Source organism: Brassica napus, chromosome A2 (genome assembly GCF_020379485.1).
Source record: "Brassica napus cultivar Da-Ae chromosome A2, Da-Ae, whole genome shotgun sequence".
Lineage (NCBI taxonomy): Eukaryota > Viridiplantae > Streptophyta > Magnoliopsida > Brassicales > Brassicaceae > Brassica > Brassica napus.
Window position 1 is genome coordinate 27,116,702 of NC_063435.1, and position 19,700 is coordinate 27,136,401.

Consider the following 19,700-nt stretch of genomic DNA (forward strand, 5'->3'; position numbering starts at 1 on the left):
TAATTACAATTATATTTTTTACCTGATATTAGTTTTATAATTATTATTCAAACCAAACAAAAAAGAATAAAATAGAAACGAATCAAAACTGAACCGAATTTCATAATAACCGAAAGGTTCCCGTATCTTTAAAATTGAAAAACTGAAGAGCAGAACCGAGTGTCAGACATAAATAAACCTTTTCTGAAGAAATTACTTATTTAAAAAAAAAAATTAAGATTGAAATTGAGACGGTGGTTGGTTCATTCTTTTTTTTGTTCCGAGAATCGTCGTCTCGTCGTCGACAGCGTGTGTGAATTTGATCGGCGTGAACTGTTATAAGCCGCGCTTAGTAATGGCGGATTTCCAGACATCAACTCAACGAGCCAAGTGGATCTTCACTCCCCAGAAACTAGTAACCATATGCTCCTCTTTCCATCTCCCATACCTTCTTATTGCTTCTTGTTTTCTTCTAGATATTATTATTAGCATTGCAGCTAAGCTCAAGTGTTGTTTATTGTAGGCAGAGAGATATAAAGCTGCTAACCAGAAGGCAGTGCACTTGCTAGAGAAGGTGCGTGTAACGTGTTACTACTGTTAAGTGTTGATATTTACTTTTATTATGGATTTTTTTTATCTTATTTTTTTAATTCATAGTGTGGAACAACCCAAGTTGAAGTAGATGCTAGTGGATCACTAACTTATCCCACGGAGAAAGTTGATGCAGGAGGAGATCAAAGTAAGCTTTTTTTTATTTATCATTATGGTTTTTTTGTTGGTCAAAGTTTTTAATGATGTTAGGTTTTTTTTATTACTCTCTCAGGTGATAAGAAGCTTAAGCCTTTGAGTGTTGATGAAGAACTGTTCATGAGAGCTTTTTATGAGGCAAAGGTCCAAGAAGTCTGCAGTGCCTTTGAGTTTCCTCACAAGATTCAGGTGTGACATTTTGCTCTTCTTTCACGATGATGTCAAATGTAAAAAAGCCTAGATCTTGTTAGCTCCTCTGGATATCATGTTCTAACTTCTAATCTTTTGCAGGCAACAGCTCTCCAATACTTTAAAAGGTTTTATCTGCAATGGTCTGTTATGCAACATCATCCCAAAGAGATAATGTATACTTCTTCACGCACATGCTTTACCAATTTGCTTCCCATTGGAAAAAAAAAATATGTTTTGGAAGTGTTTATCGAATTTGATTTTTTTTTTTACTTCGGACATGCTTAATTAGGCGGTTTATTGCCCTTTGGTAGAATGTTGTAATTTGGACTAATTGATACCTTTTATTGAACAGGTTAACCTGCGTGTATGCGGCCTGTAAGATAGAGGAGAATCATGTATCTGCTGAGGAGATAGGGAAGGGGATTAAACAAGATCACCACGTCATTCTCAAGTATGAGATGGCTGTTCTTCAGGCATGATAATTTGTAGCAACTTCCTTATGTCTGTCTATATATCTCTCATGTCCTATTTTCTCTGTGTTCTTCTGTTCATATTGGATTAACTTAATTTGCAGAGTTTGGAATTTGATCTGATTGTCTATGCACCATATCGTGCAATCGAAGGCTTTGTCAGCAACATGGAGGTACATCTTGGCTGTCTAATCCTAGGTTTTCTTGTGTGACAGCTTGGTTTTCTCTGTTTACATCTTTATAATGATGAGACTCCTTTTGAGTCGAAAGGCAATTTTTTGTTGCCTTGGGGAACTTTAGTAGGAGAGTTTAAGTTTTTCAATACTATATATTTGGTGTGTGTGTAGTTTATCATCCTTGTTTAACTTCAAATTGTCTCCAAAAGTGACTCATCTTATCATCACCCTCTAGGAGTTTCTTCAAGCTAGAGATGATGAAATCCAAAAACTGGAGGTAGATCTCTCTTCACGATTGCAAGTCCTAACTTAACTGGCCTTACTGAAGTTTCATTTTCTCAAACTGGCATAACATTTCAAGTACTTTGCAGAGTTTGCTCAAAGCGGCAACAGCAGAAGCCGATAAATTTATGCTCACAGATGCTCCACTCCTCTTTCCTCCTGGCCAGGTAAGTTTCTTTGTCTCCCTAGCCTTTGTATTTATCAGGTTGAAGAACCATTCAAAGAATCTGGTTGAGCTCATGGTTTGGAATGTATTCTGTATTGTTTCTCAGTTGGCGTTGGCTGCTTTGCGTATTGCAAATGGGGTTCTTGGAGTGGTTGACTTTGACAGGTTATTTCCCTCTTCGCCTCTCTGTTTTTGTTATATGAATGCTTGTAGCGGTTGGATCTTAAACTAAACTTCATTCAGGTACCTAGAGAACATTGTTTCTCAACCGAACTCTGAGCACACGACTTCAGAGCTCTTAAAATTACTTGATGAAATTGAATATCTGGTATGCACTCACTGACTATGAAACTTCATTTCTAAATATGCAGTTTTACTATATGTTCTCTTTTGTTTGCAGGTAAAGAACTACAAGTACCCAAGTGAAAAGGACATGAAGCATATCAACAGGAAGCTAAAATCTTGTCTAGGACATAGCTCTTCACATGACGAGTACAATCATCCTTCCTGCTTTTTTGGTTCTTTTAACCACTTACTTCTTGCTACTTCAGTTGATGACTCTGTTCTGTATTCGTTTTCTTCTCAGGAGTAAGAAACGGGAGAAGAGATCGAAGCACAAGTCACATAGGAACTCCAGTGATACACCAAAGGGTGCACCCATAGGTTGAGTTTCTCGTTTTTGCCATTAGCATTTGGTAGCTTTAATATTATTGAATGTTCAAATCCTCTTTATACTTTTTTGCCGTGTTGTTAAATTTGAAGCATATCTGAATCATAAACTGGCATTTTGTGCTATAGAGACAAAAGCTGTATCTGGCAACAAATATTGGCACATAATTTGTTTATTCGGAAGAAGATGCTATTGAACACCTTCAAATACAAAACTTACCATTTTCAAAGTTTTTGTGAAAATTCGGTTACTTCAGTTTAGTCGGGTTGATTAGTTCGGTTTTTCGGTTAATTCAAAGTATGAGAAGGTTGCTGAACTGGGCATGAGTTTATTTAATCAAAAAATATTTTTAAACAAAAAATTAATTTACTTTTAAACGAAAAATTAATTTACTTTCAAATAATCTTTTATAATTATTTACTTGTTTAGGATTTTAAAAAAAAATTACTATCCCATAATTGTAACAATATATAATTGTAAAAAACTATGTAATAGTAATTGTTCGTTTCTAAAATCTTAAAAATAATTGTAAAAAGATATTTTTGTAATAATATATCATATTTTTAAATCTTAAAAAAATGATGTTATATTTTTGACACATGTCACAATCTTAAAAAATTTATTGACACATGTCGCGATCATGTTAAATAGCAACTTTGAAGAACCAAGTTTTATATAATAAGATGTATTTTAATAGAACTTAAATCTAAGTAAAATTCACTTGTAAATTATAGTTTTATTGGATATGGTATTTATAAATTTAATTTAAAATCTGATAGTATTCAATGAATGATTTAAATCTAGTTTTTAAAATCCAATGTTATTTAACTTCAAATGATTTAAAAGTTTTTTGTATTTAAAATTGATTTCAAATCATTTGTGGTTGATTCTTTCGTGAACAAATGATTGAAATCAAAATCTAAGGTATATTGCATAGATTTTATAATTCATTAACTAAAAATTATGTTTGAATTTAAAATTTTAATTGTTAACAAAACTTGATAATTGATTTTAAATCGCTGATTGAATAAACAAATCAGGGTTCGTTTCACTTGTAACAATTTTATCACCAAATTGAACCGTCATACTAGATTTTCGGTTAAATTTGATTATTTCCAGATAACAATTTAGTTTAAAATTTAGAAGAACATTTAATTGACGGTCGAATTGAACCGATAGATAAATTAATTTAGAATTTTTATTCGGTTCGGTTCGTCATGTTTGGTTTGGTTTAAACGGCATGCCTATATAAACGCTGCATCTATCCATTCGTAATTTTTTTTTTCCCAAATTGAAATTATATATATACCACACCGATTTTTACATCCATCACCACCTTCCCGGTCTACTATTCCAGAATATACCAAAAAATACCGCTAGCATGACTAAACACTAATCCACGCCCAACAATGGCGGACCAAAAAAATTACAGACTCCTCTTAACCATCAGATGAATTTCTTTCACTCGCATAAATGTGATCTAGCCATCTAGGGTGACCAGCAGCCACATAAGACTGAGCCAAACCAAGACTCATTACACTCTGAGCAATGAAAGATGCGCATCTGACTGTCACCGGTGATCCGATCCTTAATTCCCAAGCCTCAAAAGCTTGCAGCTCTCTCTTTATTTCTGAGGCTTCATATTGCAAAGCTGGCCAGGATATAGGTTTTTCAACTGCCTCCACAAAATCCCCAAAAGTTGAGACAAACCTAACCTTCTTCTTTCTCAAGCTCTTCATACTCTCCATTACCCACAACCATACCCGAAGCTTGGCCTCCCCCACTGTCTTCACATCCGAGAAGGCTCTCCTACTGTGTTCCAACACTCTGCCATTCTCATCTTTTACAATCCAAGCGGCCCCCATAGTGTCATGACGCTTCGACCAATCCATATCAAACTCACACAAGACCCAGCCTCCTGGAACAGCCTGATTCTCTTGCGTAGCCCCCTTCATACGCACACTTGCCTCTACTTCTTCCATGCCATTTTGCACTTGTTGCGCAAGGAACCAGGCGTCCGCCTCTTTTTTCACTTTCCTTGAGATTTCCTCTGCATCAAAGGATTTACCTTCAAAGATAAAAGTGTTCCTATTCTTCCACAGAAACCACAGCATCCACGGCCACCTTCGTACTGCTTCACCATCAGTCGTAACAGCCTTACTCAGCCTCAATAAATAATCCAAATTTTCATATATAGACTGATCATTAAACCCCTTCCGAGGAGAAGGTATATTAGAGAGTGCCCAACACTGCCTGGCTAGATGACAACTGAACAGCACATGGTTCACTGATTCTCCTTCAAATCCACACAGTTGACATCTCTCATCACACTTCATTCCTCTCTCACTTAGCAATTCAGCAACCGGAAGGGCTTGTGAAAGAGCTTTCCAAAGAAAAATCTTTATTTTTGGAACAGACTGCACTTTCCAAACCTGGGCTTTGAGAGTGTTAATTGATGGGAACGCTTCCACCCAGCTGCGCAGGTCTTTACTTTTTTCTTGGGACGCTAACCAATACCCTGATTTAACTGAATAGGCCCCTGATTTGTTAAATTTCCACGTCCAGAAGTCTTCTTTGGAGGTAACAGGTTGATTCTTGATGAGGATTTGAATATCTGATGGCACGAAGACCTCCTCCAGCGCCTGTACGTTCCATCTTCTGTTCTGAAAATCGATCAAATCTCTTGCCCTCAGGTTAACATTAAAGGTGCAGTTTTTAATCCAGGGCGCCCTCAATCCATACCCATCTGCTTCATCCTCCATCCATCTATCAGTCCAAACGTTGATTGAGTTTCCATCTCCAACTCTCTTCTGTAGACCTTTAATTAACAACTCTCTCCCAAACAACAAACTTCTCCATGCATATGATGGCCTGTCTCCAATTTTGGCTTCCAAGAAGTTTGAGTTTGGAAAGTATCTACTCTTGAGGAGCTGAGCCAATAAGCAGTGAGGGGCCGATAATACTTTCCATGCCTGTTTTGCCAAAAGCGCTTGATTAAAAGCTTCCAGGTCTCGAAAACCCATTCCTCCACTCTCCTTTGACAAACAAAGTTTCTCCCACGCAATCCAGTGAATTTTTCGAAGATGAGCATCAGAACCCCACCAGAAGTTGGCCATAGCACCCGAGATATTGGCAATTACTTTTTCGGGAGTTTGAAAACTGACATCGGAAAGACAGGGAGCGCTGAGGCTGTCGTTTTTAATAAAATTTCTTTTCCACCCTGCGACAACTTCCTCAGATACCATGCATTCAACCTTCCATTCACCCGGCTTCTTAAGTAATCCAGTAACTCTATTTTCGACCCACTGAAGCACTCCGGCAACCCCAAGTACTTGCTTGACCCTCCTTCATTCATAATACCCAACACTTCTTGGATCACCACTTTACACTCGTGATCAATCTGTGCCCCGAATGAGATTGCTGACTTCTGTAAGTTAATAGTCTGGCCAGTCGCTTTACCATACCTCAGTAACACCTCATGAAGAATCTGAGCTTCATTTTGAGTAGCTTTACACATGAAAAGGCTATCATCTGCGAACAAGAGATGATGGACCGAAGGCCCCTCTTCAGAGAATTTCAAACCGTTGAGCAAACTCATCCTTTCCGCTCTGTTCAGTAGATGTGTGAGACCCTCAGTACAGATAACAAAAAGAAACGGAGAGAGAGGATCTCCCTGGCGTAATCCACGCTGAGGTCTGATCATTCCAAAGGGCTTGTCATTCACCAACACTGCGAAGGAGACAGAGGATACACACGCCATCACCAAATCAATCCAAACCGTGGCAAACCCAAGAGCTTCCATCAAAGTTCTGAGATAGCTCCACTCCACCTTGTCATACGCCTTTGACATGTCCGTTTTTACCACCATATACTCCTTCATGATTGACTGGTTAACACGTAATGCATGCACAGCTTCATGCGCAATCCCAATGTTATCAGTGATTAATCTCTCCGCCACAAATGCTGATTGATTAACAGATATTATCTCTGGAAGCAGGGGCTGTAAACGACGAACAATCACCTTCGAGATGATCTTATACAGCACCGAGCACAAACTTATCGGCCGCAGATCAGCCATAGTCTCCGGGTCTTGAACTTTTGGCAACAAGCATAGATAGGTAAAGTTCCAGTCCGTCGGCATTCTCCCTCTTTCAAAGAAATTCTTCACTTCCAAAGACACCTTAGTTCCCACTTCTTCCCAAAACTGCTGAAAGAAGAGACCCGACATTCCATCGGGACCTGGGGCGCTTGAAGCTTTAATACTGAACACAGCACTTTTGATCTCTTCTTCTGTAACTTCCGCCATCAGCCCCTGGTTCATTGCATCTGAGACTCTTGGAACCATCTCCTGGAACACTTGCTGGTAGCTTGGTGGATTAGAAGACTTGAACAATTCATTAAAGTAGTCTAGTGCCACCTGAGCTTTTGCTTCTTCTGACCATCGCTCCACTCCATTTACATCCTTGATTTTAATCAGCTTTATCTTCGCTCTGTTCGCCTTAACTGATTCATGGAAAAAATTTGAATTTCGATCACCATATTTGAGCCATTTTTCCATACTTTTTTGTTGCCAGAAAAGTTCTTCTTCTTTATAAGCTCTGCACAGCTCCTTTCTTATCACTCTGATCGCATGCCAACAAGGATAGTTCCTAGATTGAAACCATTCCAATCTTCTCTCCAAAATGTGTATTCTATCTTTGGCATTGAAAATCCGTTCTTTCTTCCAAGTGCTCAACACTCCTCTGCAATCTCTTAACCTTTTCACTACACTTCGATTGACCGACCCAACCTCAGAAATTCTCCACGCTTCAATGATCTTTTGTTTCACCCCTGGTTGAAACAAAAATTTCTTATCAAACCGAAACAGACCTGCCTCCCGCGCTTGAGAAACCTGAAACTTCACCAGAACAGGTCTGTGATCCGAACCACGCTTATCCAGAAATTTCTGATTAGAGGCTGGAAAAGCTTGCAGCCACGCCTTGTTTCCAAAAGCTCTGTCCAAACAGCATTGAATCCACTTTTGCCATCTCTGTCCCGCCCATGTGAATCTGATCCCTGACGATTCCAGCTCTTCCATTCCACAAGCGGAGAGCATATCCCCAAAAGGCTTAAAGGAAGATTCCGGTCTCTGCGGACCACCTATCTTTTCATCGTTACTTAGGATCTCATTGAAGTCTCCTATCAAACACCACTTTTCTCTTCTTCTGACTCCTATCCTACTAATTCTTTCCCATACAATCTCTTTCCCCTCTGATGCCGGTTCTCCATATATACAAGAGAGAAAAAAACTGACTTCACCATAATGAACCTTCATATCGATCAGATTCTTATCCGCATACTTAATATCTAGCTTGATGTCGCTTTTCCAAAATAATGCCAAGCCTCCACTCAAGCCCCTCGGGTTAATTGTAAAAACTCTATCATAACCAAGCCACTGCTGCAAATCCACTAAAACATCTCTACAATTCTTTGTCTCCATCAAGAACATGATCTCCGGAAAATGTGTTTGACGTATTTCCCGGAGCCGCTGAATTGTCAGGTCTTGAGTACGCCCCAAGCCCTGGCAATTCCAACTGAATATGCTCATTACAAATTGGGCGATCCCTCCCTTGGGATCACCTTTGGGGTTTTAGACTTCGCCGAAACTAAAAGCTCCCCAACTTCAGTCTCTACCTTCCTCTTCTTGCTCCCTTCTACTCTCTTCCCAGCCGCTTTATCCCACAGAAACCCTTCCTCCTTCTCCGCAGCCAACAAAGGTCTAGGCTTTCTTCTTGATTTAGGAGGGCGCCTGCGGTGGTATGTTCTCTTCATAGTCCCGGACGAAGCACATGGTTCCGAGAAACCAGTGCTAAATACCGTAGAACCATCAGAAGAACCCATAAAGTTGCCTCCAAAGATTGCATCTTCACTGTCCACCATCGATATGTTTCCTGCATTCCATCTCCCTGCAGTGCCAGCTCTGATAGCAGAAGCCATTAATTTCTCCTGTTGAGCTCCGCCCGACTTCAGCATATTAGCTTCCTCATACGAGAAAACGTGCCCTTTGCCTTTGTTAAAGTCCTGAGACATAGTTGGGGGTGCCTCCAGCCTTAACACAGTCCGCTGCAGAAAGGGGTCTTGTTCTACCGCTGCAACCGAGCTTCTCACTCTGTCCTCCCTAACCACTCTATCTTCATCAGTGGCCAACCTCAGATATTGTCTCATCTCGTCCAGCACCTCTTTCACAATTTTTGGCCTTCCCGTGATTGGATTAATCCCTACCTGATCTTCTTTAAGCACACCAAAAAGGGGATCATCTTCTTCCAAGACAGTTCTCTTTAGTTCCAACTCCTTTGAGATCCTCTGACGCCTTACTAGAGCTTCATCTTTCCTTCTCTTCACTACCAGAGGGCAAATGCTTTGCTCATGGTTTAACCTTTGACAAGTGAAGCACCGCTTCTGAATCCTCTCATAGTTGTAGTGAATAGTCACCGGTTTCGCTCCTTTGATATTGACTACCCTTGACATCCTCAAAGGATTCGCCACATTAAATTTCACCATAACCCTTTCATAAGGTTGAGTTTGTGGTTTCTGAGGGTCGAAAATCACCTCTTTAACTTCTCCTACCAGATCTCCCAGCGCCATGATAGCTTCTTTTGTATAATAGTTCATGGGAATGTTACTTATACGAATCCACAGGGGAATAAACTGCAGATAATCCTCCGGAGGCTCTTCCACCCACCTTTCTATCACCAGCGCCCATTCATTGAACGTATGAACACCTTTCTCCAAAACGTCCATTAGATCGTGCTCCTGGTCAAAAAAGAACTGAAACCGCTCCTGAGACAGAGCAACTCCTCGACATTTGCCTTCTTTTTGCCATTTTCCAGGCATCCGCCAAATCAGAGTTGACATCTTCTGACATTCCGGATTTAAAATTCTTCCCACTAAACTCAGCTTGTTCTTCTCGTTCGAACAGAAACCCGGAAGATCCGGCATCTCGAACGGTTCTTCTTCTTCTTCCAAAGATAGAGCCATTAAGGCTCTGTCCATAGCCGCCGACATCGATTATAGCGGTTTCACCCTTTCACTCCAACTAATTCCAAGTGATTTCCACCGATTAAACGTCTCCAATCACGCACTGAACTTCCAATAAGAGCCAAGAACCCTAGAACTTATCTTATCTTTTGCTGGAAAGTATGAAAAAGTACCATAAAGTGGTTGCGATGCTTAAAGATAACGTGTTTTTCTTGCTTTTCCTGGGACCCACACTCCACTCACTTATTTCCACTTGAGAGAGAAACTTAAGCCCATTCAGGGACGCTTTTGATTTAGACTAATGTGTTACCTTTATCCATTCGTAATTAAACAACTAAATTTAAATTGATCCGAAAGCCTTCTTTTTTTCTTTTTTTTCTTGATCCGAAAACTTGAACCCGAGTGTTGTTGGCTCTTCCTCCTTCCCCCATCGTCTCTCGAATCAAATCCGCGAAAGGAAAACAAAAATGGCGAAGGCGAGCGCTACCCTCGCTTACCCCGACAGATTCTACGCCGCCGTATCGTACCTCGGCCTCGACGGATCTGTACCGTCTTCCGTGAAACAACTCAGCTCCAAATTCTCCAACGACACCGCGCTGCTTCTCCACGCGCTTCACAAGCAGGTCCGAAACAAATATCTATTTCGAATTCCACTAGATCTAAACAACATGATTGATTTGATTGGCGATTCGACTTATTGATCATCGTTGTGGTAAAAGAAAGGCTTATTGATACTGGCTTGACATGTTAATCAGGCTACTGTAGGACCTTGCAATGTACCAAAACCTAGTGCGTGGAATCCAGCTGAGCAAAGCAATTGGAGAAGGTTAGATTCATCCCTGCCTTCCTTACACTAATAAGGAGAGGCTCTTTAGATTCCGTCAGTGTATGCTACATTATGTAGCTTCCTAGTCCAAAAGACATTAAACGCAAAAGAGAGTATTATTGATGATGTAGTAGTAGTTTTAGATGTGGTACTTTTGTTTCCATGCATGGGGAATAAATGAAAAGAGTTGCATTAAACTTTGGTGTTGTACTACTGTATGCAAAAATGATGGTCACATGCCGTGGGAAAGTCATCTTAGAGATTCCCATTATGCAAATACAAACCTACTTTGTCCTTGTGAGCTTTCCTAAGAGATGTACGTGTTTACTAGTTGGCAGGGGCTTGGAGCCATGCCCTCCATTGAGGCAATGCGTCACTTTGTGAAAATTCTAGAGGTAGCCAACAGAGAATTTTTTATGCCCATTTTGCTTAATTTGTGGATCATCGGCTAAATTCGTCCCCTATATTCCTCATTTTAAAAAAAGGAAGGAGATCCTAGTTGGTATCCAAATCCAACGAACTCTGCCCCAGAGCCTGCTATAGATGTCCAAATCAGTGTGAGTTTTTTGAAAAATTTCATTGCTTGTACATAGGATCAAGTTTCAATTTGTGCATGTACTGCTAGCAAAATTTCATTCCATCTTTAGCCATTTAGGTTCAGACTTTTCATTCCTTTTCCTAAAGAGATGTATCTTACTCATTTAGTAATTGGGATTGATTCTCTGTAGCAGAGCACAAAGGCGGAGCCGAGTGTTGAGAATGGAGGTTCTTTTGGTGAGACAATGACGACTGCTACAGAGGATGGACGGTTGATGGAAACCCAAGATAAAGATGTAGTTTTGGAAAACCCAAATACTATTTCTGTGTATAACCAGTGGACGGCACCATTTACATTAGGACAGCCACCAAAAGCTCGGTATGAGGTATTGTTTTATCTAAACATCTTGTGGAACATCAAAGAAGAGGATCTCTCTTCGTGTATCTTCTCTCTTTTCTAACTCTTGTTTATTAAATTCGTTTCCAGCATGGAGCAGCGGTTATTCAAGATAAGATGTATATGTATGGTGGAAACCACAACGGGCGTTATCTGGGTGATCTTCATGTAAGCAACTTATAGCATTCTTTGAAAAGCATTAACTGTATCTAATCAGAATATTTGGTTTCAGTTTTGCCTACCTTCAGGAATCTTCTCCTATTATTTTCTGTGGAATAAAAGCATATTTTCTGTAAATGGTGTTTGAAATACAGGTTTTAGATCTAAAAAACTGGACTTGGTCAAGAGTTGAAACCAAGGTTGTGACTGAATCACAGGAAACATCATCTCCAGCAACACTAACTCACTGTGCTGGTCATTCGTTGGTTTGTGTTCTAACTATTATTTTTTTCTTTGGTTTTCTAGCCTTGATATATCAAAGGCAAGGTTGAAAGTACAGTAATCTCCTTATGAAATCCACATGCTACTAGTTTATAGCAGATATAATCTTGAAATACGTTATTATCACTGGCCTTCCCTTTTTGTTATGTAGATACCATGGGACAACAAGCTTCTGTCTATCGGTGGCCATGCAAAGGATCCCTCAGAATCAATTCTAGGTAAGAGTTTAAACGCTTATGAAGTTGCTAATTTCAGGTAAGTTGTAGTTTTGTGCATGCTTATTTTGTATATCACTTTTTCTTCTGTTTTCTCGTCACAGTTAAGGTCTTTGATCTGCATACCTGTACATGGTCAATCTTAAAGACAGATGGAAAGCCACCGGTACATCATCTTTTCTCCTAAGTTTTTCTAATCCTTATATGGGAAACTTTTCTATGTAGTAACCTAGTAAACTTTCCTTATATGACAATTGGCTCTCATTTTTCCTTCTTAGTATTCCCTGGTGTTAAGTTGCATCCGAATGCAATTTATTGATCTTCTTTCTGATATTTGAAATGGAGTATGTAGTTTGGCTTCTTCGACACTATGTTTATCACTCTTTCTTGCTTGCAGATTTCACGTGGAGGCCAGTCAGTGACTCTTGTGGGAAAAAAATTGGTGATATTTGGCGGCCAGGATGTAAATAAATCGCTTCTGAATGATTTGCATCTACTTGATCTGGATACCATGACCTGGGATGAGATAGATGCCGTGTAAGATCCTATGACGTTTCTGCACTTTATTCAATTTTTTTTGAAGAAGTCAAATCATTTGTTTAAAGACTAGATACAAATTCAGAAATTGAAGGAAATTTCACAAATCCGCCAGTTATCAACTTTCCGCAGTTCAAAGTTAAACTTCTGTCAACTTGCAGGGGTTCCCCTCCATCTCCAAGGTCTGATCATGCAGCTGCAGTGCATGCTGAGCGTCATCTTCTAATATTTGGCGGAGGATCACATACAAACTGTTTTAGTGATCTGCACGTTCTTGATTTGCAAACTGTACGTTAAGCTTCTCTTTTTCTCAACAACGCTCTTTGTTGGCTTCTTAACATATGCGTTTCCATATTATAGATGGAATGGTCAAGACATGCACAACAAGGTGAAGCCCCAACTCCACGTGCTGGACACGCTGGTGTGACGATTGGGGAGAACTGGTTTATCGTTGGCGGTGGAGATAACAAGAGCGGTATATTTTGCACTTTTCCCTTTGCGACTCTTAATCTTCCCAACAAGCATGTGTTACTTTTTACGTTACATCACTGGAACCTTTCCTGGAAAAACAAATAACTTTCTATTGTGATTAATTGTGATGCTTGCTGGTACTTTTACCGCAGGGGCATGTGAGACTGTTGTATTAAATATGTCAACTCTTGCGTGGTCAGTACTCACATCAGTCCAAGGAGGTGTACCTCTCGCTAGCGAGGTAGATAACGTTCTTTTTCCAGAAACGTGGAACTTTTTCATTCTTCCAGAGTTGAGCTGCAAAACGTTACTTTGATAACAGGGATTGAGTTTAGTTGTGAGCTCATATAATGGTGAAGACGTAATCGTTGCTTTTGGTGGATACAACGGACGTTACAACAACGAGGTACTCATAGTTACATACATTTTGTCATGATTTGTATTTTTTTTCAACTCGGTTGTTAACTCTGTATTTTGCCAATCACAGGTGAATGTTCTTAAACCAAGCCACAAATCAAGCTTGAAATCAAAGATTATGGAAGCTTCTCCTGTGCGTGATAGTGTTTCTGCTGTTAACAACGCCACCACAAGAGATATTGAGTCAGAGATCGGGGTGAGCCAAGAAAGCAAAGTACGGGAAATTGTCATGGATAATGTTAACTCCGGATCAAAGGTATCTTCCCGCATAACTTTTCCCTCCTTAAAATGTGAAAATATGAAGAGATTTGAAATTTTTTTCTCTGTATTTTCTTTTGTCATTTTGAATATGAAAATCCATAGGTTGAAGGTAAAAGCGAGCGCATTATCACATCCCTTAGATCGGAGAAGGAAGAACTGGAGGCATCACTGAGCAAGGAGAAGATACAAACTCTGCAACTGAAGGAAGAGTTAACAGAAACAGAAACGAGAAGCGCAGAGTTATACAAGGTAATAAATAATACTATTGCCTTCAAATTAGTTCTTTTATTCAGTCTTGCATTGTATCATTTGGAAAAGTATTAATAAGCAAGACACATGAGTTTGAGAGAATTTTCTTGAGAGATTGTTTTGTCATATCAACATTACTTTTTGTATTTTGATGTATTAGGAACTTCACTCTGTGCGGAGCCAACTTGCAGCAGAACAGTCAAGGTGTTTCAAGTTAGAGGTAATTAGATTCTTTACCAAGAATATTACTTTTCTTTCCTTTTTGAAAGTGTATTGTAAGTTCTGGGTTTGATTATCTGGACCTCTGCAATTTCCCTTCAGGTTGAAGTTGCAGAGGTAAGACAAAAGCTTCAGACAATGGAAACACTTGAAAAGGAACTCGAACTACTCCACCGTCAACGAGCGGTTGCGTCTGAACAAGCCGCCGTCAATATGAATGGCAAACGACAAAGCTCTGGTGGCGTCTGGGGATGGCTTGCTGGAACTCCTCCGCCAAAAACTTGATTCCCCCATTAAGTTTTGTCTCTTCCATTACCAGCCTCTTCTTCTACATCAGTATTTACCTTTAGAAAAGAGATAAACATCATACAGAAATTTTGTTGGTACACTTGTCAGAGTTGGTTCTTTACTGAAAATAAGGTGTAAATGGGTATATCTACAATCGTATGATTGAGCTTTATTATTATTGCCGTTTGGAAGATTTTTATGTATGTATGTATGTATATATATGGTGGTGATTTGTGCTTGGATTAAGTTACTGTTATAGAGTGTAACATGATTTCATTATACTAGGTGTACTTTCTCTGTGATGTGGACAGGATACTCCTAAAGCCAAGCATCATGAACCAGAAAACGCGAAGAAGATGATGAACTGCAGAGCCAATGGCACCAGCGACAACCAACACCAAACATAAACCTTAGATCCTGTTTGAAGAAACCACGCGATGAACCAAGCACTAGTGGCAACCATAAAATGTTGTTTTTTTAGTATTCAGGATGTGATGATATATTAGTATGTTACATATTAGTAATATGATATTAATCAACTTTGTTATTTTGATCATGTATTACCAATTTACCATTCATAAGGTGGGATCTCTATATACCCCTCTTGCTCTCGTTGTCTCGTTGTTTCAGTTTTCGTGTTTTTATTTTTACCACTACATGCCCATGCACCGATAATGCTGGTCTAAACAATACCTAGCTTTCTTTTCTTAAATTAAAAAAAGGTAATTATTATTACCTCGGTTTTTGATACGAGTCATTCGAACTTCGAAGGAACAGAGAGATAGAGAGATAGAGAGAGAGAGATGGGTACCAAAGCTGTTTCGAACACTGGACCCCAAGTGGAAAGGACATAACCACAACCAAATGGACCAGGTTCGCTTTGGTGCCTGTATTCCTGTTGTCCAAATCTTAGAACTTAAAAATAAAAAAAATTGAGTGGCCAGTTTAATTACTAGATGAAAAACAGTATAACACTCTAACTCCTCTTCCAACAAAGGTTGAGAGAAAACACTCTAACTCCTCGATCAACTGCTAAAAACAGTAAAACACTCTAACTCCTCGATCAACTTTAAATCTTTAATTAAATGTTATACGAAATGAAACCATTTGTAAGTATTTTTTTGTTTTAAATGACATGAACAAACATAGGTTCGCTTACATCCGTTGTCAAATAGGAAAGCAAATCCCATTAAATCAAAATAAAACAAAACCCAAGTAAAGCAAAAAAATCAACTGGAGAGTAGTTACATCGCACGCTGACGAGCAATTTAAACGGGTCTCTAATGAGGCTCTTCAATCAGGCACAAATTAAAACCTAATACAATGATACATTTATTCAGCTAAAACAGTCATTAACGAACTGCTTTGATTAATACTACCGACTTTGCCATAACTCTACATTCAATTTCTCAAGTTCAATCTTTGATGAATAACAAGAATGAGATCCAGAAAGATATTTTATTTTTTTTATTCGATTAGACAGAAACTCAGAAACATACCCGGAGAAGTTAGTTCCTTCATTACAAATGTATAAAAACATAAATAACATTAATGAGAAACCCTAAACAAAACAAAGCGACACCGTTTTTCAACCCTTCTTGGGAGAAAGCTTCTTAGCCGGCGAAGAAGCTTTCACTTTCTCTGCTTTCACTTTCTCACCCTGAGACGAACCAGCAGTCCTCTTAGGAAGCAGAACCGGGTTGATATTCGGAAGCACACCACCACTCGCGATCGTCACACCGTGCAACAGCTTCCCCAGCTCCTCATCGTTCCTTATCGCCAAACAAAGATGCCTCGGGTTTATCCTGTTCTTCTTGTTATCCCTCGCCGCGTTTCCAGCTAGCTCAAGAACCTTAACATTAACAGATAAAAATAATTATAATCAAGATTTGTAAAAGATTACAATCAGAGAGATCTTATGGAGAATTATTACCTCGGCGGCGAGGTACTCGAGAACGGCGGCGAGGTAGACCGGAGCGCCGGAGCCGTACCTGATCGCGTAACGGCCTTTCTTAAGGTAACGAGCGATACGACCGACGGGGAACTGGAGACCGGCTTTGACGGACTTGGAGACGCTCTTCTTGCGGTCTCCTCCTCTTCTTCCACCTCTCGCCGGCTTGGTTGCTGCTGCTGATGACTCCATCGGGATTTTGTTTTTTTTTAATAAACGGATCTAAAGAGAGTTGAGTGTACTGTTTGTGTAATGAGGTCATAGCAACATGTATGTATATAAAATAAAATATCATGTTTTTGCCACGCTGGCGATCCGAGTGTTAGTGAAGTTAACGGTTCAGATTGTATTTAGCTGGTTTTGATCCAACGGTCACTCTTTACAGTCAGAAAACAACAGTATGTATTAATCTTTAGGTCAAAGACCTTCTCTTTATACAAAGGTTTCATTCCTAAACTAGATTTACAAGATATATGAAAATTAATGGCAATATATTCTAAGAGATATATAGAGATATGTTCATATCCGAATAGAGATAGTAATCATGGATTTGGACCACGGACTTGGCCCGTAAAGGACTGTCGTGAAACGGTATTGGGACGAGGTTTTCTAGGCCCATAAACTTGCAGGCCTCGCGGGACGAGTCTTTGCGGGGCTGGGCCTTTTGCTGGATTACATGGACCCACATTTTTTTTCATTTCTTATTTCACCTGAAAAAACGAGAAAGAGAGTGAGAAGAAAATGATTCTTGTGACTTTTCTCCCATAAAACATAAAGAGTTCCGGCGACGATGATTCGAGCTCCGGCGATGATGATTCGAGCTCCGGTGATGATGATTCAATATCCGGCGATGACGACTCCAGCTCTAGCGATAATGATTCGAGCTCTGGTGGTGTTTTGATTTGATTTTCTCTTTTTATTACACACAACTATGAATTGCTTTATTACAATGTGGGATTTCTTGTTTAAGTTGATTGGTTTTGTTTTCAGTACTGTGAAATGGTGTTTTTCTTAAATTAAATTTGGTTACACTGATGTTGTTTAGGAGAAAAGTTAGTTGTATATCATGTCACTTGTATAATTTGACAAAGTGATTCACGATTTTTTTTTAAAATCCAAAGAATTACAAAAAGAGATGGTTTGATGAAGACATACAACACTTGAGCCAAGTTATTACAAAGACAACAACTCAATCAGATTCAAACTTAATAAAATCTTATGTTGATAACAAAAAAAAAGATTTTTAACTCAAGAGCACAAGCACAAACAGAGTTTTATGGCATTGATTTTGATAAGGCTTTAGTGAAGCTTAATGAGCTCTCTTCAACTCTCTTACACAACTCTTTCACTTGAACATTCATGAAGGAAGTTGTAGTAGACGGTTTGATAAAGAGGCATCCCGCGGGACGGCACGGCATGTATGTTATGTGGTATGGGTTTGGGCCGGTATTCTGAGGACCCCAGCCCGCGTGGGACATGCCCGCTGTAACCCACCCGATGACAAACCCGTCGCAGTACGGGACCAAACGGGATGGATAAACATGTTTGACATCTCTATATCCGAATACCATCTCTCAAGTTGGAGAGTGTAGATTTCGAACTCCCAACTTGATAAGAAATGCTCCAAACTCTTTATTCCCAAGAGCTTTTGTCAATATATCAGTCAATTGCATCTTTGTGGAGACATGCTTCGTTGTGATGAATTTTCTAACTATCTTGTCTCATATAAAATGATAACTGACACCCACATAGTCTTCTCATGACATACCGGATTTTCCGCCATATAAATCGCTGAGATATTGTTACAATAAACCGGTATTGAGGCATCAAATCGAACTCCAAGTGTAAAAAGTAGATTCATCAACCAAAGCAACTCTTGAACTGTATCAGACATCGCTTTATACTCCGCTTCCATCGATGATCTTGACACTGTGTCTTGTTTATATGTTCTCCATAAGACTGGAGAATCTCCCAGCTGTATAAACCGTGCCATCAAAGATCATCTAGTAAGAGGACATCCTCCCCAATCTGCATCACACCAAGCAGTAAGTATAAGGGGCTGGCCCGCTTTCAGCAACACAGCTTGACCAGGAATCCACTTCAGATATCTCACAACTCTCATAGCAGCATCCATATGATCCTGTTTCGGAGCCTGCATAAATTGTGAGAGTTTGTGGATCGCGTATGACAACTCTGGCCGAGTCACTCGTAGATAAATCAAATCTCCCTACAAATCCTCGATATCTTTTCGGGTAAGAGATTGTCGCACCAGTCGCACGAGCGAGTTGGTGATTCTGATCCATTGGAAACAACGCAACAAGAGCAAGTCGAAGATTGGTTGCTCACTCATCATAGTTCAAACCTCTCAGCAACGGTTGGGAAATAACACTTCCCATATTGTCACTGAACTCAAATCATAAGGAGAGTTGGTTCTCCGCTGAACTCCACTCGTCTCCTTCACTTCTCCATCTTTAACCAAAGCTCCATCAGTCTTCACTTCCTCAGACATCTCAACTCAACACGGTTTTGACTTTGATCAAATAAGAATGATGAACAATATGCCAGAACCAAACGACAATCAAGAAAGAGTGATGATCGGCGCGAGTAAAGAATTGAAACCCTAGTAGGGTTCTGATACCATATCAGAAAACAAGAGTATCGTAAAAAATTTCATGTATTAATCTTTAGGTCTAAGACCTTCTCTTTATACAATGGTTTAATTTATAAACTAGATTTACAAGATATATGAAAATTAATGAAAATATATTCTAAGAGATATATATATATATATATGTCCATATCTGAATATTTACACACCATAATGATGATGTAATTGATGATTATGATGATGAATTTGTTATCGATGTATTTAGTTGCTACACGTGGGAGCCGCAAAGGAAAGAGGGTATAAACACTCTGGAGTAATCTCAGCCGTTAGATTCATCCCCCACGTTAATTAAACGAGGTTTATCTTGATACCATGTTAATAAAAGTTGACATTTTTCATTCCTAAGAAGCAGTTGAGAAACCTACATTAAGCAATAACAAGTAAAAAATATAGGTCAAATGTATTACAAGCTGCAGTCTTTGGTTTTTTTTTAGGGTATTTCAAATTTAAAAAAAAAACATAAACATACAAGGTATGGTTTTATAACTATAAAGTTTTAGAAAGTATGATGAGACAATCTTCAT

General features: G+C 39.3%; 4 protein-coding genes across 5 annotated transcripts; 2 read left to right on the top strand and 2 right to left on the bottom strand.

Moving 5' to 3' along the window:
* Positions 1-187: 187 nt before the first annotated feature.
* Positions 188-2,859, top strand: LOC111209445 (cyclin-H1-1). The gene is made up of 13 exons (XM_022709346.2): positions 188-394; positions 503-553; positions 637-718; positions 803-915; positions 1,018-1,091; positions 1,271-1,391; positions 1,493-1,561; positions 1,800-1,841; positions 1,936-2,013; positions 2,119-2,177; positions 2,256-2,340; positions 2,413-2,504; positions 2,599-2,859. The coding sequence occupies exons 1-13, from the start codon at positions 335-337 to the stop codon at positions 2,678-2,680; spliced, it is 1,008 nt and encodes a 335-aa protein (XP_022565067.1). The 5' UTR covers positions 188-334; the 3' UTR covers positions 2,681-2,859.
* Positions 2,860-7,923: 5,064 nt separating this feature from the next.
* On the bottom strand, positions 7,924-9,862 carry LOC111207559. Its single transcript, XM_022705741.2, has one exon. It carries the CDS (start codon positions 9,724-9,726, stop codon positions 8,269-8,271), a length of 1,458 nt encoding a protein of 485 aa, XP_022561462.1. The 5' UTR covers positions 9,727-9,862; the 3' UTR covers positions 7,924-8,268.
* Positions 9,863-9,991: 129 nt separating this feature from the next.
* Positions 9,992-14,756, top strand: LOC125580799 (acyl-CoA-binding domain-containing protein 5-like). Of its 2 annotated transcripts, none has more exons than XM_048745969.1 (18): positions 9,992-10,322; positions 10,455-10,525; positions 10,857-10,920; positions 11,011-11,082; positions 11,254-11,448; positions 11,550-11,627; positions 11,774-11,884; positions 12,052-12,118; positions 12,220-12,281; positions 12,513-12,652; positions 12,814-12,940; positions 13,013-13,127; positions 13,276-13,364; positions 13,446-13,529; positions 13,611-13,796; positions 13,904-14,050; positions 14,211-14,270; positions 14,372-14,756. In XM_048745969.1, the coding sequence occupies exons 1-18, from the start codon at positions 10,167-10,169 to the stop codon at positions 14,552-14,554; spliced, it is 2,007 nt and encodes a 668-aa protein (XP_048601926.1). In that variant the 5' UTR covers positions 9,992-10,166; the 3' UTR covers positions 14,555-14,756. The 2 variants fall into 2 exon arrangements, with proteins under 2 accessions (XP_048601926.1, XP_048601927.1); XM_048745970.1 differs by having other exon boundaries at positions 11,257-11,448.
* A 1,245-nt stretch (positions 14,757-16,001) lies between these two features.
* On the bottom strand, positions 16,002-16,772 carry LOC111207562 (probable histone H2A.5). Its single transcript, XM_048745975.1, has 2 exons — positions 16,491-16,772; positions 16,002-16,409 (listed from the first exon to the last, which is right to left on the bottom strand). The coding sequence occupies exons 1-2, from the start codon at positions 16,698-16,700 to the stop codon at positions 16,146-16,148; spliced, it is 474 nt and encodes a 157-aa protein (XP_048601932.1). The 5' UTR covers positions 16,701-16,772; the 3' UTR covers positions 16,002-16,145.
* Positions 16,773-19,700: the final 2,928 nt, after the last annotated feature.

Excerpts from the sequence above, each read along its gene's own strand:
- LOC111207562 (XM_048745975.1), bottom strand. The coding sequence starts at position 16,700 with ATGGAGTCATCAGCAGCAGCAACCAAGCCGGCGAGAGGTGGAAGAAGA. Across the intron at positions 16,410-16,490 it reads TCGAGTACCTCGCCGCCGAG|GTTCTTGAGCTAGCTGGAAA; the intron begins GTAATAATTCTC and ends GTTAATGTTAAG.
- LOC111209445 (XM_022709346.2), top strand. The coding sequence starts at position 335 with ATGGCGGATTTCCAGACATCAACTCAACGAGCCAAGTGGATCTTCACT. Across the intron at positions 916-1,017 it reads AGTTTCCTCACAAGATTCAG|GCAACAGCTCTCCAATACTT; the intron begins GTGTGACATTTT and ends AATCTTTTGCAG. Across the intron at positions 2,341-2,412 it reads TTGATGAAATTGAATATCTG|GTAAAGAACTACAAGTACCC; the intron begins GTATGCACTCAC and ends TTTTGTTTGCAG.
- LOC111207559 (XM_022705741.2), bottom strand. The coding sequence starts at position 9,726 with ATGTCGGCGGCTATGGACAGAGCCTTAATGGCTCTATCTTTGGAAGAA.
- LOC125580799 (XM_048745969.1), top strand. The coding sequence starts at position 10,167 with ATGGCGAAGGCGAGCGCTACCCTCGCTTACCCCGACAGATTCTACGCC. Across the intron at positions 10,323-10,454 it reads TCCACGCGCTTCACAAGCAG|GCTACTGTAGGACCTTGCAA; the intron begins GTCCGAAACAAA and ends CATGTTAATCAG. Across the intron at positions 14,271-14,371 it reads CAAGGTGTTTCAAGTTAGAG|GTTGAAGTTGCAGAGGTAAG; the intron begins GTAATTAGATTC and ends ATTTCCCTTCAG.